The 18,590-nt window shown below is 40.3% G+C and overlaps 1 protein-coding gene across 1 annotated transcript in view; it reads right to left on the bottom strand.

The window, feature by feature from the left end:
• Nucleotides 1–3,963: 3,963 nt before the first annotated feature.
• The window catches only part of ZNF614 (zinc finger protein 614), a 23,587-nt gene continuing 8,960 nt past the window's right edge, over nucleotides 3,964–18,590 (bottom strand). Inside the window, exons 2-5 of the mRNA XM_010833459.1 lie at nucleotides 12,027–12,234; nucleotides 9,370–9,496; nucleotides 8,784–8,879; nucleotides 3,964–8,448 (exon numbers count right to left, since the gene is read on the bottom strand). Of these exons, the coding sequence (XP_010831761.1) occupies nucleotides 6,932–8,448; nucleotides 8,784–8,879; nucleotides 9,370–9,496; nucleotides 12,027–12,041 (1,755 nt within the window). The 5' untranslated portion in view covers nucleotides 12,042–12,234 and the 3' untranslated portion in view covers nucleotides 3,964–6,931. The remainder of the gene's footprint in view (nucleotides 8,449–8,783; nucleotides 8,880–9,369; nucleotides 9,497–12,026; nucleotides 12,235–18,590) is intronic.

Raw genomic sequence — 18,590 nt, 5'->3', positions numbered from 1 at the left:
CTCCTTTGCTTTTCACAGCTATTTGTAAGGCCTCCTCAGACAGCCATTTTGCTTTTTTGCATTTCTTTTTCTTGGGGATGGTCTTGATTCCTGTCTCCTGTACAGTGTCATGTACCTCCGTCCATAGTTCATCAGGCACCCTATCAGATCTAGTCCCTTGAATCTATTTCTCACTTCCACTGTATAGTCATAAGAGATTTGATTTAGGTCATACCTGAATGGTCTAGTGGTTTTCTCCACTTTCTTCAATTTCAGTCTGGATTTGGCAATAAGGAGTTCATGATCTGAGCCACAGATCTTGGTCTTGTTTTTGCTGACTGTATAGATCTTCTCCATCTTTGGCTGCAAAGAATATAATCAATCTGATTTCGGTGTCGACCATCTGGTGATGTCCATGTGTAGAGTCTTCTCTTGTGTTGTTGAAAGAGGGTGTTTGCTATGACAAGTGCCTTCTCTTGGCAGAACTCTGTTAGCCTTTGCCCTGCTTTATTCCATACTCCAAGGCCAAATTTGCCTGTTACTCCAGGTGTTTCTTGACTTCCTACTTTTGCATTCTAGTCCCCTAAAATGAAAAGGACATCTTTTTGGGGTGTTAGTTCTAGAAAGGTTTGTAGGTCTTCATAGAACTGTTCAACTTAAGTGCAGCCGAGAGGAGCTATCCCACATCCAAGGTCAGGGGCAGCGTCCGAGAGGAGATACCCCATGTCCAAGTAAGGAGCAGAGGCTGCGCTTTGCTGGAGCAGTCATAAAGAGATATCCCACATCCAAGATAAGAGAAACCCAAGTAAGACGGTAGGCACTGAAAGAGGGCATCAGAGGGCAGACAGACCGAAACCACAATCACAGAAAACTAGCTAATCTGATCACATGGACCACGGCCTTGTCTAACTCAATGAAACTAAGCCATGCTGTTTTGGGCCACCCAAGACGGACAGGTCATGGTGGAGAGGTCTGACAGAATGTGGTCCACTGGAGAAGGGAATGGCAAACCACTTCAGTATTCTTGCTTTGAGAACCCCATGAACAGTAAGAAAAGGTAAAAAGATAGGACACTGAAAGATGCACTCCCCAGGTCAGTAGGTGCCCAATATGCTACTGGTGATCAGTAGGTATGCTACTCCAGAAAGAATGCAGGGATGGAGCCAAAGCAAAAACAATACCCAATATCCACAATGTGGATGTGACTGGTGATAGAAGCAAGGTCTGATGCTGTAAAGAGCAATATTGCATAGGAACCTGGAATGTTAGGTCCATGAATCAAGGCAAATTGGAAGTGGTCAAACAGGAGATGGCAAGAGTGAACGTCGACATTCTAGGAATCAGCGAACTAAGATGGACTGGAATGGGTGAATTTAACTCAGATGACCATTATATCTACTACTGTGAGCAGGAATCCCTTAGAAGAAATGGAGTAGCCATCATGGTCAACAAAAGAGTCCGAAATGCAGTATTTGGATGCAATCTCAAAAAAGACAGAATGATCTCTGTTCGTTTCCAAGGCAAGCCATTCACTATCATGGTAATCCAAGTCTATGCCCCAACCAGTAACGCTGAAGAAGGCTGGTTTTACCTGAGTTGTTTCGTACATTTTTCCATCAATATAAAATATGCTGTAATCACTAAAGATAATACCACATTCTTTGCATTGCAATTCTTCTCTGCATACTATTTCTTGAGGGTCTGCAACTTGTTACACACTTCCCCAAAGAGACTACCTGTGATTTCACTTATGTTTAACATGGATTAACAAGTGGGCAAAAGCCTTCCCACATTTGCTGCATCCACAGGGCCCCTCTCTGGTATGTTTCATTGATAAACCTTGAGTCCTGACTTTGTGGTAAAGACTTTCCCATATTCACAGCATTCATATGGCCTCTTTCCCATGTGAATTCTCTAACAGGTGATGAGATCATTTTTGTGTAAAGAGAATTTTCCACATTCAGTACATGCAAAGAAGCATTTCCTGAGTAAAATCTCTGATGTTCTATCCGGCATGTCTTCTTCCAAAATGCTTTACCACACTCGCTGCATTTGTATAGTTTCTGTCCAGTGCAAATCTGCTGATACATATCTAGAGTACTCCTTACAGAAAGTGAAGTCGCTCAGTCGTGTCCGACTCTTTGTGACCCCATGGACTGTAGCCTACCAGGCTCCTCCGTCCATGGGATTGTCCAGGCAAGATATTGGAGTGGGTTGCCATTTCCTTCTCCAGGAGATCTTCCCAACCCAGGAATTGAACCCGGGTCTCCTGCATTGTAGGCAGACGCTTTACTTTCTGAGCCACCAGGGAAATCTAAGCCTTTGCCATGTTCATTACATATATATGGTTTCTCTCCAGTATGAGTTCGCAGGTGTGCATTAAGCTTCCTTTTTGAGAATAAGCCTTTGCCACACATTTACTGCATATATTGGGTTTCTCTACAGTGAGTTCGTTCATGCACAATGAGACTGCCTTTCTGAACAAAGCCTTTTCCACAATCACTGCATATATAGGGTTCCTCTCCAGTGTGAGTTCATTGATGTCTGATGAGGTGGGCCTTGGCTGGAGAAGCATTTCTGCATTCACTACATACGTAGGATTTCTCCCCTGTATGAGTTCACTCATGTACAATCAGTTGGCTCTTCACAGTAAAGCCTTTCCCACAATCACTGCATGTAAATGGTTTCTCAGTAGTATGAGTGCACTGATGTACAAGATCACCCTTCGTAGTGAAGCCTTTTCCACAGACACTACACACATAGGGTTTCTCTCCTGTATGAGTTGGCTGATGTATGATGAGGCAGTGCTTCGTTGAAAAGCCTTTCCCACATTGACTGCACATATATAGTTTCTCTTCTCTGTGAGTTTGCTGATGTGTGCTCAGACTGTTCTTCAAGGTGAACCTTTCCCACATTCACTGCATATGAAGGGTTTCTCGTGTATGAGTTCAACGGCGTGCAATAAGACATCTCACTGAAGCCTTTTCCACATTCACTGAATATGTAAGGTTTCTCTTCTGTGAGATCCAACCAGTCTATCCTAAAGGAAATCAGTCCTGGATCCTCATTGGAAAGACTGATGTCGAAACTCAAACTGCTAAGCTTTGACCACCTGATGCGAAGAGCTGACTCATTTGTAAAGACCCTGATGCTGGGAAAGATTGAAGGCAGGAGAAGAGGATGTTAGAGGATGAGATGGTTGGATAGCATCACCGACTCAATGGACATGGGTTTGAGTAAATTCTGGGAGTTGGTGATGGACAGGGAGGCCTGGGGTGCTGCAGTCCATGGGGTCACAGAATCAAACACGACTGAGCAACTGAACTGAACTGATTCTCCTTAGCCTCTCATTTTTCTCATTAGCATAGTAATTAACAGAGGTGTCCAACATCCACAGCCTTGAATGAATTGAGATGATATCAAGTTTGTCATAGTTCTAGTTCAAAAAATGCTTACCAGGGACTTACCTGATGGTCCAGTGTTTAAGACTCTGTTCTCCCAATGCAGGTACCCATGATTCAATCCCTGGACAGGGAACTCAATACCACATAATGCAACTAAAGAGTTGGCATGCTACAACTAAAAGACCTCATGTGCCACAACTAAGACCCCACGCTACCAAAAAAAACCCACTCCAATAAATTTTAGGTATCATGTTCAGTGTGCTTTTCAGGGGGGCAGGACTGAATCTAGAGTGTAAAAATTAATAAAATGTTTTTGGAGTACAACTTGCAATTGCTCAGTTTAAATCTTTCATTCTTCTAAAGGCACCAATCAACAGAAATTCAGAAATTATAGTTGTGAGAACAAACATGCACAAGGATATTTATGGCATCAATTTTGACAATTTTAAGGAAGTAAGAAATCTTGTGATCATTACATAAACTTACTCTTGTATCTCTGCATTCATACCTTTGGATAGTGCCCCAGCATGACTCTGATGAATATGTCCGATGGGACAATAGCAAGCTTGATGCAGAGGGAAGAAAGACTTGCTCACTGAAGCATGTTCTACTCTGTTGGAGCTCTCCTAACACATTGTAATAGAGCCCAGGCTAGGCACAGGATGAGATACTATGTGAAAAGTCACCCCACCCATTCCAGGGATGATATTTCCAGATATGTGGAAAAAAGCCATCTAGATCATGTAGCCACCAGTCAGGACAGCCCACACTAGACAATTTAACTCTCAATCCACGTACTAGAGAATTAATAATTAATGTTTGCTGTCTTTAGATATTTTTAGGGAGGTAGATTTGCAATGCAGTCAAAGGTAACTAAAACCAATAGGAGTGTACATTAGTAGGTGATGGGTTAAATAAATCATGGGATGGATCTTCATAAACACTATAGACATAAAAAGAATGAAGAAGCTCGTGATTGGTACAGATACTAAGGAAAACAGTACACAGGTTCCTCAAAAAATGAAAAATAGGAGTACCATAAGATTTAGCAATTTGGGTATATATCTGGAAAAAAATAAGAACTCTAACTTGAAAAGATATGTTGTTACAATCAGTGTTCAGGGCAGTGTTATTTACAACAGCCATGACATGGAAACAGTCTTAAGTGTTCATTGTCAGATGAATGGATAAAGAAATTCAACCATAAAAAGAAGGAAATCTTTCCATTTGCAACCATGAGGGATATTAAGTGAAATAAATCAAGCTAAGAAAGCTGAATATTCTATGATCTCTTTTATTTGTAGAAACCTCCCCCCAAAAACCCAAACTTATAAATAATAACAGACTGTGTGCCAGAAGCTGAAAGAAGGGTGGGAGGGCAGAAATGGTGAAGGTCGTCAAACGGTACAAACGTCGTTATAAGTCCAATAATAATAACAGGATTGAAAATCATTAGCTATGAGGGAAATGCAAGCTCAAGATCAGATATGACTACAAACCTAATAGAATGGGTAATGTAACATATCACAATACCAAGTGCTGGTAAGGATGAACAATTGAATCATGTGTTGCTAGCAGAATGACTAAAATACACTTAAAATACCAAATGCCAGAGAGGATGTGGAACAAGTGGATATCATACACTGCTGGTGAGAATGTAAAACGGTAAAGTCACTCTGGAAGCGAGTCTGGTAGTTTCTTTTAAAGCTAAACACAACTTTCTTTATGTCCCAATAATCATACACCTGAATATATATTACAGAGGAATGAAAATTTATGTCCATCCAAAACCCTGGATGCAGATGTATAGCACCTTTCTTTATAAAAGTTGAAACCAGGAAACAATACAAACTTATCTGAAGAGTGAATGGATAAACAAACTGGTACATCCAATAATGTATACTACTCAGTAATAAAAATAAAGCAATTCAACTCAAAAAAGTCTTAAGAGCAATTTCCTGAGGGACAAAAACAGATTACATGGCCCTTATTAATAAAAAATTATAAATTTGTATCAATAAATACAACATAATGTTTAAAATCCGGTTATAAAAATTAATTTCATAAATGACAAAATTAATATTGATGGAAAACTGACACATAGTTGCCAGAGGTAGGTTTGGATAGAAGGAGTGACCATAAAAAGGTAGCTTGAGGGTGTCTGTGTTGATTAAAGTTTTACATTCTGGAGATAGCAGTTACACAAAATCTATGAATGTAATAAAGCAGCTTAGAATTCCAAAAAAAACTATTTAAAAATTCATGTAAAAAATCTAGGGAAATCTAAATTCCAAAGGTTAAGAGTTAATGGTTACATAAAATGTTTTTACGGGGATAAGTTATATAAGGGATACAAGGGAATTTTCTGGACTACTTTTGCATTTTCTTATAAGTTAAAAATGATCTCAAGTTATCCATTTTATAAAAACAACTTTGAAGGTGGTTTTATAAAATATTTGGTTTTATTTATAAACTTAGTTAAGCAAGCTGCAAATGTGTGTACCTATTCCATTTCCTTTTTAAAACACTTGCAGTAACAATGATAAAAGCAAACAACTTTTATTTAAAACTATGGAATTACTGGAACTTCCCTGGTGGTTCAGTGGTTAAGACTTTGCCTTCCAATGCAGGGGGTGTGGGTTTGATACCTGATTTGGGAGCTAAGATCTCACATCCCTTGCAAAAAAACAAGCAATACTGTAGCAAATTCAACTAGAGTTGGGAGATGGTCCACATTTAAAAAAACACACACAAAATTATGGAATTATTCACAAGGAAATCAGAAACAAGACTCAGGTGCATCATCTGATGTCTGATGAGGTTACATTTGTAACAAAAAGCACTCAAACATTTATTATTTTCATAAAAATTCATTCCTTTGTAAACCCACTGATATTTAACTAAAGGTACTCTACCTTTAGCATGTTCCTAAAAGTTTTAATTTCTATGTGATTCCCTGACAAATGATGAGGCAGAATGCTTCACTGAAATCTTGCCATATATACTGTCCTCTTAAAAATATTTCTCCAGTGTGACCTCTGACACTCACTGAGGTCTTCTTTCTGGGTAAAGACATTCCCATGGTCATCGTATTTCTTTTTTCTTTTCTAAATCATACTTCTACAATGAGTTCACTGATGATCAACAACAATCCCTGATAATAAAGTCTATCTTCCCACTGATGACTTTTCTAGTCTCTGCATTCACAAAATTTGTCCAAGTGTATATGGAATATATACTTTTCAGACATATAATGAAGCCAGAAAGTTTTCCCCAAGGCATCTCCACCCTGAACGTATCAAGGGCTTTTCCAACACGTTTTCACTAACAGAAAATGTGAGGTAGGATCATTAAGGCACTATTGCATTCACGATATTCACTGGATTTATCTCTGGGGCAAACCCTTTCATCTCCTCATGGTCCCCCATCTGATAACAACAGGTCATCCCATGACTACATTCTGCTCTGCTAGAAGCACTGATGCTTAAAGTCTTAGCTGTCACAGAAGGCATTTCCCCAATCATTGCATTAACGGGGCTTTGGTTCACTCATAAAAAATGATCTGGGACTCTGTTAAAGGCATTTCCAACTTGACTGGATCTACCCATTTCTCTGATGTGCATTTTCTTATGTTTCACAAGATTTGACAAGTGGGAGAAGGCTTTCTCACAATCACTGCACCCATATGGTCTCTCTCCTGTGTGAGTCCTTTGATGGACATTGAGTACTGACTTTGTGGTGAAGGCTTTTCCACATTCATCACACTCATAGGGTTTCTCTCCTATGTGAATTCTCTGATGGGTAATGAGACCATACTTGTGGGAATAGGATTTTCCACACTCAGTACATACAAAGGGAGTCTTTCCCGTGTGACACCTCTCATGTTGTATGAGGCATATCTTCTGACTGAAGGCTTTACCACACTCATTGCACTCATAGGGTTTCTCTCCTGTGTGAGTTCGTTGGTGTATAATGAGAGTGAGCTTTGTGGTGAAGCCTTTCCCACATTCGTTACACCGGTAAGATTTCTCTCCCGTGTGAGTTCGCTGGTGTACCATGAGATTACTCTTTACAGTGAAGCCTTTCCCACATTCACCACATATGTAAGATTTCTCCCCTGTGTGAGATCGCAGGTGTACCGTGAGATTACTCTTCACAGCGAAATCTTTCCCACATTCACTGCACAAATATGGCCTCTCTCCAGTATGAGTTCGCTGGTGTACAGCAAGATAGCGCTTCATGGTGAAGCCTTTCCCACACTCACTGCATACATAGGGTTTCTCCCCCGTGTGGGTGCGCTGATGCACAGTGAGATTACTCTTCCCGGAGAAGCCTTTTCCACATTCACCACATACGTAAGGTTTCTCTCCACTATGAGTTTGCTGATGTGCAATCAGATAGCGCTTCATGGTGAAGCCTTTTCCACACTCACTGCATACATAGGCTTTCTCTCCTGTGCAGGTTTGGTGATGTACAGGGGAGCTGCTCTTCACAGTACAGCCTTTTCTGGGCTCACTGGTTAAGTGGGGTGTGTCTCGTGTTTGAGTTTTCTGATGTTTAGTTAATGTGACATTTCTGAAGAAAGATTTCTCACATGGATTACCCCCACTGGGTTTCTCTCCAGTATGAACACTCTCATGAGAAATAAGCTGAGATTTCCTGCTGCATGGCTTCTCACTTTCAACACAGGCTAGAGATTTCTCTATTTTGTGAGTCCTCTGATGCTTAAGGAATTGGAATTGAGCGCTAATGTGTTCTGTACTTTCAGGAAATATAATTCCAGAATACAACTGTCCACAATCACTATGTAGAAAGGATTTCTCATCTCCATTAAACTCCACAGGGTTCTTTATTCCATAGCTGCTCTTCTGGTTAATTAAACTTAAGCTTGATTCCAAAGCTTTTCTATGTAAGTTAAATATACGATCTTGAATTAGGGTGAAATGTGTTTTGCTCAGATGAACACTCTTTCTAAATGCATTCTGTTCACTGCACTGTTGCATGCTCTTCAGAAATCTTTGGTTTCGAGAGTGCTCTGGCAAATAACTGTCACCTTTCCGGATTCCTAAGAAAAAAGGAAATGATAAATTATTTCATGAGACTGGTATGGGATGAAAGGCTTAAAAAATGACATGGTGTGTGGGGGTGCTCTTTATTATCTACCATGTAATCCCAGTATAAAAGTATAAAGATGTATGAGGAAGTGAATGAATATCAGATCCAAAAAGAGACAAGGAATATATTTAAAGCTAAATACCCAGAAAGAGTTCTCATCTGGATAGATGAATATGGGGAACAGCTGTTGAGCATCAGTCACCCTCACAGCTGTGACTCCTTCTCTAGAAAAAACTGGAATATGACTTCCTTGGTCACTCCCATTGCTGATTCTAACTCACTCACCTGGAAAAATTCTATTCCGCATTTCATTTTCTATTATGCATGGTTCTCTTCCATGTTCCAACTTGGAAAGCATATCTGGTTTGGTACCTTGATATCCTGATCATGAGAAATGATAAAAGACTTAGATGCAAGAACTGGGTTATGGTATGTCAAGATGGGAAAATACTGCATTTTATTTATTTAACATTTACTGAATTTTTAACTTTACTGGATTCCTATTAAGCATATCACATTTTATTGGATTCTACTTTTTTAATTGGAGTATAATTGCTTTACAATGTTGTGTTAGTTTCTGCAGTACAACGTGAAATCACCTATGTGGATACATATATACCCCCTTTCTCTTAAGCCTCCCTCTCCTCTTACCTCCACCTGTGCCGAATACTGCATTTTAGAAACAAAATTTCTTGTATGCAAAGCAAATGTTCTCTTTCAGGGTACAGGAGATTACACCTCTTTGGAGCCAGACAGGGAACAAAAACATCTAACTCTTTGGAAGACCACAGGGACTGCAAAGCTTTCATCAGGTGATGGAGAAAAGTCCAGTGACTCGACACTCATAAATGACACTGGGAGTCATCCTTACCCAGTGACACCAAATTGTTATAGTTCTCCAACATCACATCCCAGTATAGGTCTCTCTGAGCAGAATCCAGGAGCTGCCACTCCTCCCAGTTGAACTCCACAGCCACATCTTCCAGTGTCAGCAATTCCTGTAATAATAAAGTCCTGTATGATGTGAATTCCTTTCATCAATATGGAAGAAACATGAGAGAAGTTATTCTGATTTTCACCATACCTCCTGCATCAATATACTTTTCTCAAATACATTTCAGTTAAAAACAAAATCCTATCTTTCTATGTATACATTTTAGCACCTACCTATTTGCATAATATCCAAATGACATCAGGACAAATAAAACAGTCCTACATTACCATGAAACTTCACAGCCAATATAAGAATCAACTCTGAACAGACTCCACATCTGAAATTTACAAGATAATGTTTTTAATACATGTAAAAAATAGCAGAAACTATACAAGATACATCTGCAGCAAAGAAAAAAAATAAGTTGATTAGGAAGATTTGAAAACAAAAACAAAGAAAAAATATAGTAATGAATCAGTATCTCAACATCTAAAGGTGAAAATTTTCAAAACTGATTAAACTCTCCAAACCCCAAGCTCAGGAATCCCAACAAATTCCAAGCAGGAAATCTCTAGGTAGGGACATCAGACTAAAACTATAATACACAAATACAAAAGGGAACTATAAAAGCAACCAGACACAAAAGATAGATGACCTACAACAGAACTCAAAAAACATAGAATATTATCTTCAAAGTTCTGATTTTTGTGCCAAAAAGTCAGACATGAAGTCACTTGGTACCGAAACACAGGACTCCATAGAGTCCTGGGCAGCATTCTCTCCTTCCAGCCACACTGTATGACAGTACTCAGGAGTACTGCTAACCAAGAAAGCTCACCTAAAGTCCAGTGTCCAGAATTTTTATTGAGGCTCCCTTATATATGTATGATTTACTGAATCACTGACCACATGGCTGAACCCCACAACCCTCTATTCACACAGCTGGTCTTTGGGGCATGGACAGCCCTCGCCTTGAATTGTCTTATTAGCACAAATCCTCTAGGGCCCACATGAGTCACCTCATACATAAACTATAAAGTGTGGTTGCAGTGGTCTGGGATGAAAAACAAGACACTCCTAACACACGGGTAATTCCAAGGCTTTAGAGATTACCTCCCAGAAATTAGGGACAAAAGTTAGTCAAATTCCTTACTACACACTAGGTATTCACGCCCCTACGAGGTACCCTTCCCTTGAGCATGGGCTGAAATGCTTCTAAAAAACAAAATGCAGCAAAAATGCTGTGATACCAATTTTAATATATATATTTTTTTGGTCTGCATGGTATGTGGGATTTAGTTCCCTGACCAGGGCTTGAACCCATGCCCCCCGACAATGGAAGTGTGGAGTCTTAACCTCTGAACCACCAGGAAAATCAAGACATGCATTTTTAAATTAGGCTATATATATGATTTCCATCTTGCTCACAGAATCTGTCTGTTGATGACTTTGATGAAACAAGATGGCACGTTGGGAGGCCCATGTGAAAAGGAACTCATAGTGGTCTTACATGAGCAGACAGATAGAATCTAAGGCTCTCATTTGATTTCTGGAAATGAATTCTGCCAGTAACTATGTAAGTGAACTCAAAGTGTATCCATCCCCAGCTGAGTCTTGGATCATGGTCAAGGAGTACTGAGCTATTATCAGTGAAGCTTGCATATTTCACGCTGAATCTATTTCTCAAACTCAGAATCTCCACCACTGTTCACCAAAACATAGGTTGGATTATGTTATTTTCTCATTTCAAAGGTTAAATATTTCACTTCTATCAAACTCCAATGACTGTTTTATTGAGAAATAACTGACATATATCACCATATAAATTTAAGATGTAAAGCATGATGATATGATTTACATATATTGTGAAATCACTATCACAACAGGTTCAGTCAACATCTATCTTCTCGCGTAGATACAACAAAAAGAAAAGGAAAAAGCTTTTCTCCCTGTGATGAGAACTCAGGATTTGCTCTTAACCACTTTCCTATATATCATACAGCAGTGTTAGCTATAGCCATCATGTTGTTCACTACATCCATAGTACTTATCTTACAACTTGCTTTCTTGAGTATGATTATGAAACTCACGGAATTTTATATACCTATATAGGTAATGCTCTTCAGTAAATTGCATTCATCTTTCTTTTACATGCATGATTGGTACCAGGCCAGGGAGGAGCCCCTCAGAGTCAGCAATGTTGTTAGGAGTATCACTCCATATACTTAAGTGACATAAACCATTGAATCCCCCAGAGAGCTGATCTGCTCTCTCCTCATAGTCAACACATATCATGGAGCTTTTCATGTTTTTCTGGTTGTGATGTCTGCTAAGATAATAAAAAGTGACAGCTGATGCAATCCACAGGCTCCACCACAGTCACACATTCTCTTCTAATACTAGTCATCTGATGTGATCCCTATGAACAATACATTCCTGATTCACTTTGTCCTGATTCTGAATTCAGAGTCCAAATTAATTTCTCCCCAGAATCCAATCATCCCCAATTAATACTTTGTTTAGCTGAGCTATTATTTTTTTCAGCTTACCACAAATCTATTAGACAATAAAGGAAAGATATAACAAAAAATCACCTGGGCCTTGATCATCTTCTGTGCTCAGGAAATAGTAACATGGATTCTGACTTCTGTCTCTTCTGCATTTACTGTGTCATTCTTAAAGACAGAAATCTTGGCATTCACTTAAAGATGTCCCCTGGAACGATGATATCCAACTCCAAGAACCTCCTCTTTCTTCCCTAATTCCTTGACTTGATCACTCTTTCTCCTGGAGAGCCTGGACCTGTGGGCCGAAAAGCAAACTGACTTTGAGTGTACATTTCCTCTTGGCCCAAACACTGTCACTGTGGATATGCACTTATCCTTAAAGGGACCTCAGTATTTCCAGCTGTTCCTTTATTTGCTACCTAGAGGCTTTCATACTCTGATACAATAAGACAAGGTTAGGAATGGGTGAAAGGTGTGGCTTTCTTATGGAAAGAGGAAGTGGCATGAATATTAAAGGGGAAGAGGGAAAGCATAGGCAGAGCATGATGCCTCAGAGCCTGATGAAAGCTCAGGGCAGATCAAGTTTATGGAAGAGAACACACAGAAGGTTCCAAGAATCTGGATACTCCATCTGTGAAATGCACGTGTACCCTTGCACCACTTCAAAAAGTTTTATATGCTCAGTGGGTACACACACCTCAGTTTCAAGAGGATACCATGAAGTTGATCTTTAAGGTTGTCTTACTTCTCTTTGTGTATTAAAAGGATTAACCTTGCCCAACAGAGGTTGAGCTTTGCCCTTAGTTCCTGGGAGGAAACCTCTAAGCCTTCAGAATGTCAGGCCTGATTAAGAATGGCTTTGTTTACCTGAGAGGCTAGGGCCATACAGTCTATGTTAATCATGTGGTGAATGCTTATGGTGTGAATTAGAATATACTATGCTAATTATGGTGAATGCTTATACTAATCTAGTTCAATGTTTACTTTAAAGCCATGGTAATAATTCCAGAAAAACATCTATTTCTGCTTTATTGACTATGCCAAAGCCTTTGACAGTGTGGATCACAATAAACTGGAAAATTCTGAAAGAGATGGGAATACCAGACCACCTGACCTGCCTCTTAAGAAACCTGCACGCAGGTCAGGAAGCAACAGTTAGAACTGGACATGGAACAACAGACTGGTTCCAAATCCGGAAAGGAGTACATCAAGGCTGTATATTGTCACCCTGCTATTTAACTTCTTTGCAGCGTACATCATGAGAAATGCTGGGCTGGAGGAAGCACAAGCTAGAATCAAGATTGCCGGGAGAAATATCAGTAACCTCAGATATGCAGATGACACCAACCTTATTATGGTAGAAAGTGAAGAAGAACCAGAGCCTCTTGATGAAAGTGAAAGATGAGAGTGAAAAGTTGCCTTAAAGCTCAACATTCAGAAAACTAAGATCATGGCATCCAGTGCCATCACTTCATGGGAAATAGATGGGGCAACAGTGGAAACAGTGTCAGACTTTATTTTTCTGGGCTCCAAAATCACTGCAGATGGTGACTGCAGCCATGAAATTAAAAGACGCTTACTCCTTGGAAGGAAAATTATGACCAACCTAGACAGCATATTAAAAAGCAGAGACATTACTTTGCCAACAAAGGTCCGTCTAATCAAGGCTATGGTTTTACCAGTTGTCATGTATGGATGTGAGTTGGACTATAAGGAAAGCTGAGAGCAGAACTGATGCTTTTGAACTGTGGTGTTGGAGAAGACTCTTGAGAGTCCCTTGGACTGTAAGGAGGTCCAACAATCCATCCTAAAGGAGATCAGCCCTGGATGTTCATTGGAAGGACGGATGCTGAAGCTGAAACTCCAATACTTTGGCCACCTGATGCAAAGAGCTGACTCACTGGAAAAGACCCTGATGCTGGGAAAAATCGAGGGCAGGAGGAGAAGGGGGCAACAGAGGATGAGATGGTTGGATGGCATCACCGACTCGATGGGTGTGGGTTTGGGTAGACTCCGGGAGTTAGTGATGGACAGGGAGGCCTGGCGTGCCACAGTTCATGGGGTCGCAAAGAGTCAGACACGACTGAGCGACTGAACTGAACTGAACTGAATGAATGCCAGGCTGGATGAACCACAAGCTGGAATCAAGATTACTAAGAGATATATCAACAACCTCAGATATGCAGATATCACTCTAATGGCAGAAAGGGAAGAGGAACTAAAAAGCCTCTTGATGAGGGTGAAAGAGAAGAGTGAAAAAGCTGGCTTGAAACTCAAAATTAAAAAAACTAAGATCATGGCACCCACTCCCATCGCTTTACTACAAATAGAAGGGGGAAAAGTGGAAGTGGTGACAGATTTTCTTTTCTTGGGCTCCAAAATCACTGCAGGTGCTGACTGCAGCCAGGAAATGATGCGAGAGTTAGCCTATATAAATTAAAGAACGCTGAGTGCCAAAGAACTGATACTTATGAATTGTGATGCTGGAAAAGACTGTTTTGAGAGTCCCTTGGACAGCAAGGAGATCAAACCAGTCAATCCTAAAGGAAATCGACCCTGAATATTTATTGGAAGGACTGTTGCTGAAGCTCCAATACTTTGGCCACCTGATGTGAAGAGCTGACTCATTGGAAAAGACCCTGATGCCAGGAAAGATTGAAGGCAAAAGGAGTAGGGGGTGACAGAGGATAAGATGTTTAGACAGCATCACCAACTCAATGGACATGAATATGAGCAAACTCCAGGAGACACTGGAGGACAGAGGAATCTGGTGGGCTATAGCCCATGGGGTTGCAAAGATTTGGACACTTCTTAGCCTCTGAATGATAACAACAACACAGTCAGATGATCTTCAACGAAGGTGCAAGATTAGAGCAATGAGGGAAAAGATGGTCTTTCCAACAAATATACTGAAACAACTGAATATCCAACTCCAGTTAAATAATAATAGATAATAAGTTTAAATGTAATCGCTAAAAATACAAACTACTTCCAGAAATTGAGAAATAAGCCACAGGCTTGGAGAAAACATTTGCAAGAGATATATCTGATAAAGGACTGCTATCCAAAATATACAAAGAACTCTTAAAAACTCAACAATAAGGAAACACAAATACAGGCAAAAGACCTGAACTGACACCTTACCAAAGAAGATACACAGATAGCAAATAAGCAAATGAAAATGTGTAATTGGGAAACTACATCATATGTAATTAGGAAATAACAAATTAAAGAACAATGAGATACCATTACCTACCTATCGGAATAACCAAAATTCAAAATAATGACTACACCAAATGCTGAAGAGTACATGAAGCAACAGATTTATTGCTTATGGGAAGGCAAAATGTTACAGCCACTCTGGTAGACAGTTTGGCAGTTTCCTACAAAACTGTACATATACTCTGAAAATGTATGTCTGGACAGAAACCTGATCATAGGTATATATCGCAAACTTATCCATCCAATGAGTGAACATTATTCAGCACTAAGAAGAAATCAGCTATCAAACCATGAAAAAACAAGGAGGAGCCTAAAATACCTATTATTAAGTGAAAGAAGCCAATGTAAAAAGGCTATTCACTATACAATTCCAACTACTGCAAATGACATTCTGGAAAAGGCAAAGCTAAGGAGACAGTAAAAAGATCAGTAGTTGCCAAGAGTTGGAGGGAAGGTAGGATGAACAAGCAGAATCCAGAGGGCTTTTTTAGAGCAGTACAACTATTCTGTATAACACTAAAGGGTGGACACGTGTCATTTTACATTTGCCAAGACACAAACACATATAACACCAAGAGTGAACCCTAATGCGAGTTATTTATTTTGAGTGATAATGAGTCAGTACATAAACTGACTGTAACAAATTCACCACTCTGTGCCGGGAGCCGGCATATTGCATATTGAGTGCAGCACTTTCCACAGCATCATCTTTCAGGATCTGGAATAGCTCAACTGGAATTCTATCACTGCCGGGAGCCAGCCTGAGGAGCTCCACCCATGACAAAGGTCATGAGGAAGGCGGCTTGGCATACGCAAAGGCGGGATCGAGCTTCAGGAGTCCCCCTGGAAATTCTCGAGCATCTACCCCCAAAACCAGAGTCTGCCTACTTTCTGCTTTGTGCTTTCACCTACACCTCTGACTTTACGGGGGGCTGTCCCCCACTACCTCTCTCTGAAAAAAGAGTTAGCTTACAGCTCCAGTTAATAATTCCTGGGTGTGACAGTGTTTAACCTACTAACTCCTTTGGAAATCCTCTAGCCTGGCTGAATAGGTTTTTCCAGCCACATGTGTTTGTTCAGAGCCTCCCAACTGTGAGAGGCAGGAGATGTTCTAAACTGTCTAAACACAGATTCCTTTGAGTAGTTCAAAGATTGATTAGAAATTCTACTGTGTCCTTGGCAGTGTATTGATTGATATAATGGGTGTATAGAAATGTAAATAGTGGCCTCAATGTTTGTAACCTTGGACCCTTGAGTGAATTCTTTTCTTGATTGAGCCCACCTCACCTTTGCCCTATAGGAATGCAGCTTTGTCCAATGCTTTTTTAGAGGCTGGTGCCTGACTTTGGAATAATCACCTTCGGAGAAAGGGAAGTTTCTTAAAATGTTAACAGGCCTCCTGGCCAGAAGATGATGTAATTCACCTGAACTTTTGCATATGATAAGTTTGAAAGCCTGGCTTCGATTAGGACCAGGAACTGCTGTCCCTGCATGACTCCACCCCTTCCCCCATTATCCTCTATGCACAACTTAAGGTATAAAAACTACTTTGGAAAATAAAGTGCGGGCCTTGTTCACCGAAACTTGGTCTCCCCATGTCGCTCTCTCTCCCACATTCTGGCTGAGTCTCCATCTGGAGCACGGAACCCGCCATGCTTGCTAATTATGCCTGGGCTTCTAAGATCGACCCGGGAGGCCTCACTGTCTCCTCTCCTTCGGGAGAACGGAAGGATGCCTGCGGCCTACGTAAGTGGTGCAAACTTCTCGTCTTGAAGTTTTATTGGTCTCCCGCGTAAACCAAGCTACTCAGCCTCTTTTCTCCACTGAATTTCCTCACTGAGCTATCCTCATTCTATTACTCTTTATATCTTTGATAAATATTTAAGTAAATAGGTCGCCTATGCCGTCTCTCCTTCGAATACCCTGGATCAGCCGGGGCTGGACCCCGGCAACTCTGGGGCAGGATGCTGACAGTGGGGAAGGTTGCATATGTTGGGGCACAGAGGTATGGTATTCATAGCTTATGGTGAACGATGTCAGATTCATGATCTCTGAAGATTTAGCTTCAGGATCAGGGACCAGGCTTGATCACTCAAGAGCTTTTGTGTAGCAGTTTTATTCAAGTCTGAAAAGGGAGAGACATAGACACCCCGAAGGGGGATGCAGAGTGCCCCCTAGCTAGTCTTATTAAGGCCTTATATACTTTCACCAGACCCACTCCCACAACATACATCTTACATTAACAAGATTAGAACAATAGAAAGATCTCACCAGACCTACTCCCACAATATACATCTTAAGATAACAAGATTAGTCAGAAGGTTCTTTTAAGGAGAAACATACCCTCAAGATACATTGTTATATTGACTAAGACAAAGCAATGTAGAAAATAACATTTGTCCTTTACTCCTTGAGAGCTCCAGACCCCTTTCTCCTCCTCAGGGTCAGTGGGTGTGTGTGGGGGGGAACCCTGGACTTCTTATCAACCTGCCTAGGAATTGACTCTCAGTATCCCTACTGCACTTCCCACTCAATGTTACTGTGAATCTAAAACTGCTCTTAAAATATAAAGTCATATCCTTATCTATTTATATCTATATACACACAGTTTTCAGAAAACACATGAGGAATTTCTCGTGACCTTGGGTTAGGCAGAGAAGTCATACACAACACCGTATCAGCAAACCATAAAAGAAGACAACTGATAAACTGGACTTGTATTACCTTTTGCACATCAAAAGACACTGTAAAGCTAAAGGAAAAGGTAGGCTACAAGTTGAGAAAGAAAATTTGCAAACCATTTATCTGATAAAGGACTTCTATGCACAATAGCCAAACAACTCAAAAAACTCAGTTTGTTAACCAAACAACCCATTTTTAGAAAAGGGGAAAGACTTGGATAGTTTCCTTGAAAGAAGGAAACTACACAACTAAGGAAACTATAAGCAAAGTGAAAAGACAGCCTTCAGAATGGGAGAAAAAATAGCAAATGAAGCAACTGACAAAGAATCCCAAAAATATACAAACAGCTCATGCAGCTCAATACTAGAAAAATAAATGACCCAATCAAAAAACAGGTCAAAGAACTAAACAGACATTTCTCCAAAGAAGACATACAGATGGCTAACAAACACTTGAAAAGATGCTCAACATCACTCATTATCAGAGAAATGCAAATCAAAACCACAATGAAGTACCATCTCACACCAGTCAGAATGGCTGCTATCAAAAAGTCTACAAACAATAAATGCTGGAGAGGGTGTGGAGAAAAGGGAACCCTCTTACACTATTGGTGGGAACGCAAACTAGTATAGCCACTATGGAGAACAGTGTGCAGATTCCTTAAAAAACTGGAAATAGAACTGCCTTATGACCCAGCAATCCCACTGCTGGGCATACACACCAAGGAAACCAGAATTGAAAGAGACA

Source organism: Bison bison, unplaced genomic scaffold, assembly GCF_000754665.1.
Source record: "Bison bison bison isolate TAMUID 2011002044 unplaced genomic scaffold, Bison_UMD1.0 scf7180017863683, whole genome shotgun sequence".
Taxonomy (NCBI): domain Eukaryota; kingdom Metazoa; phylum Chordata; class Mammalia; order Artiodactyla; family Bovidae; genus Bison; species Bison bison.
This window is presented reverse-complemented; position numbering and strand designations above follow the sequence as displayed.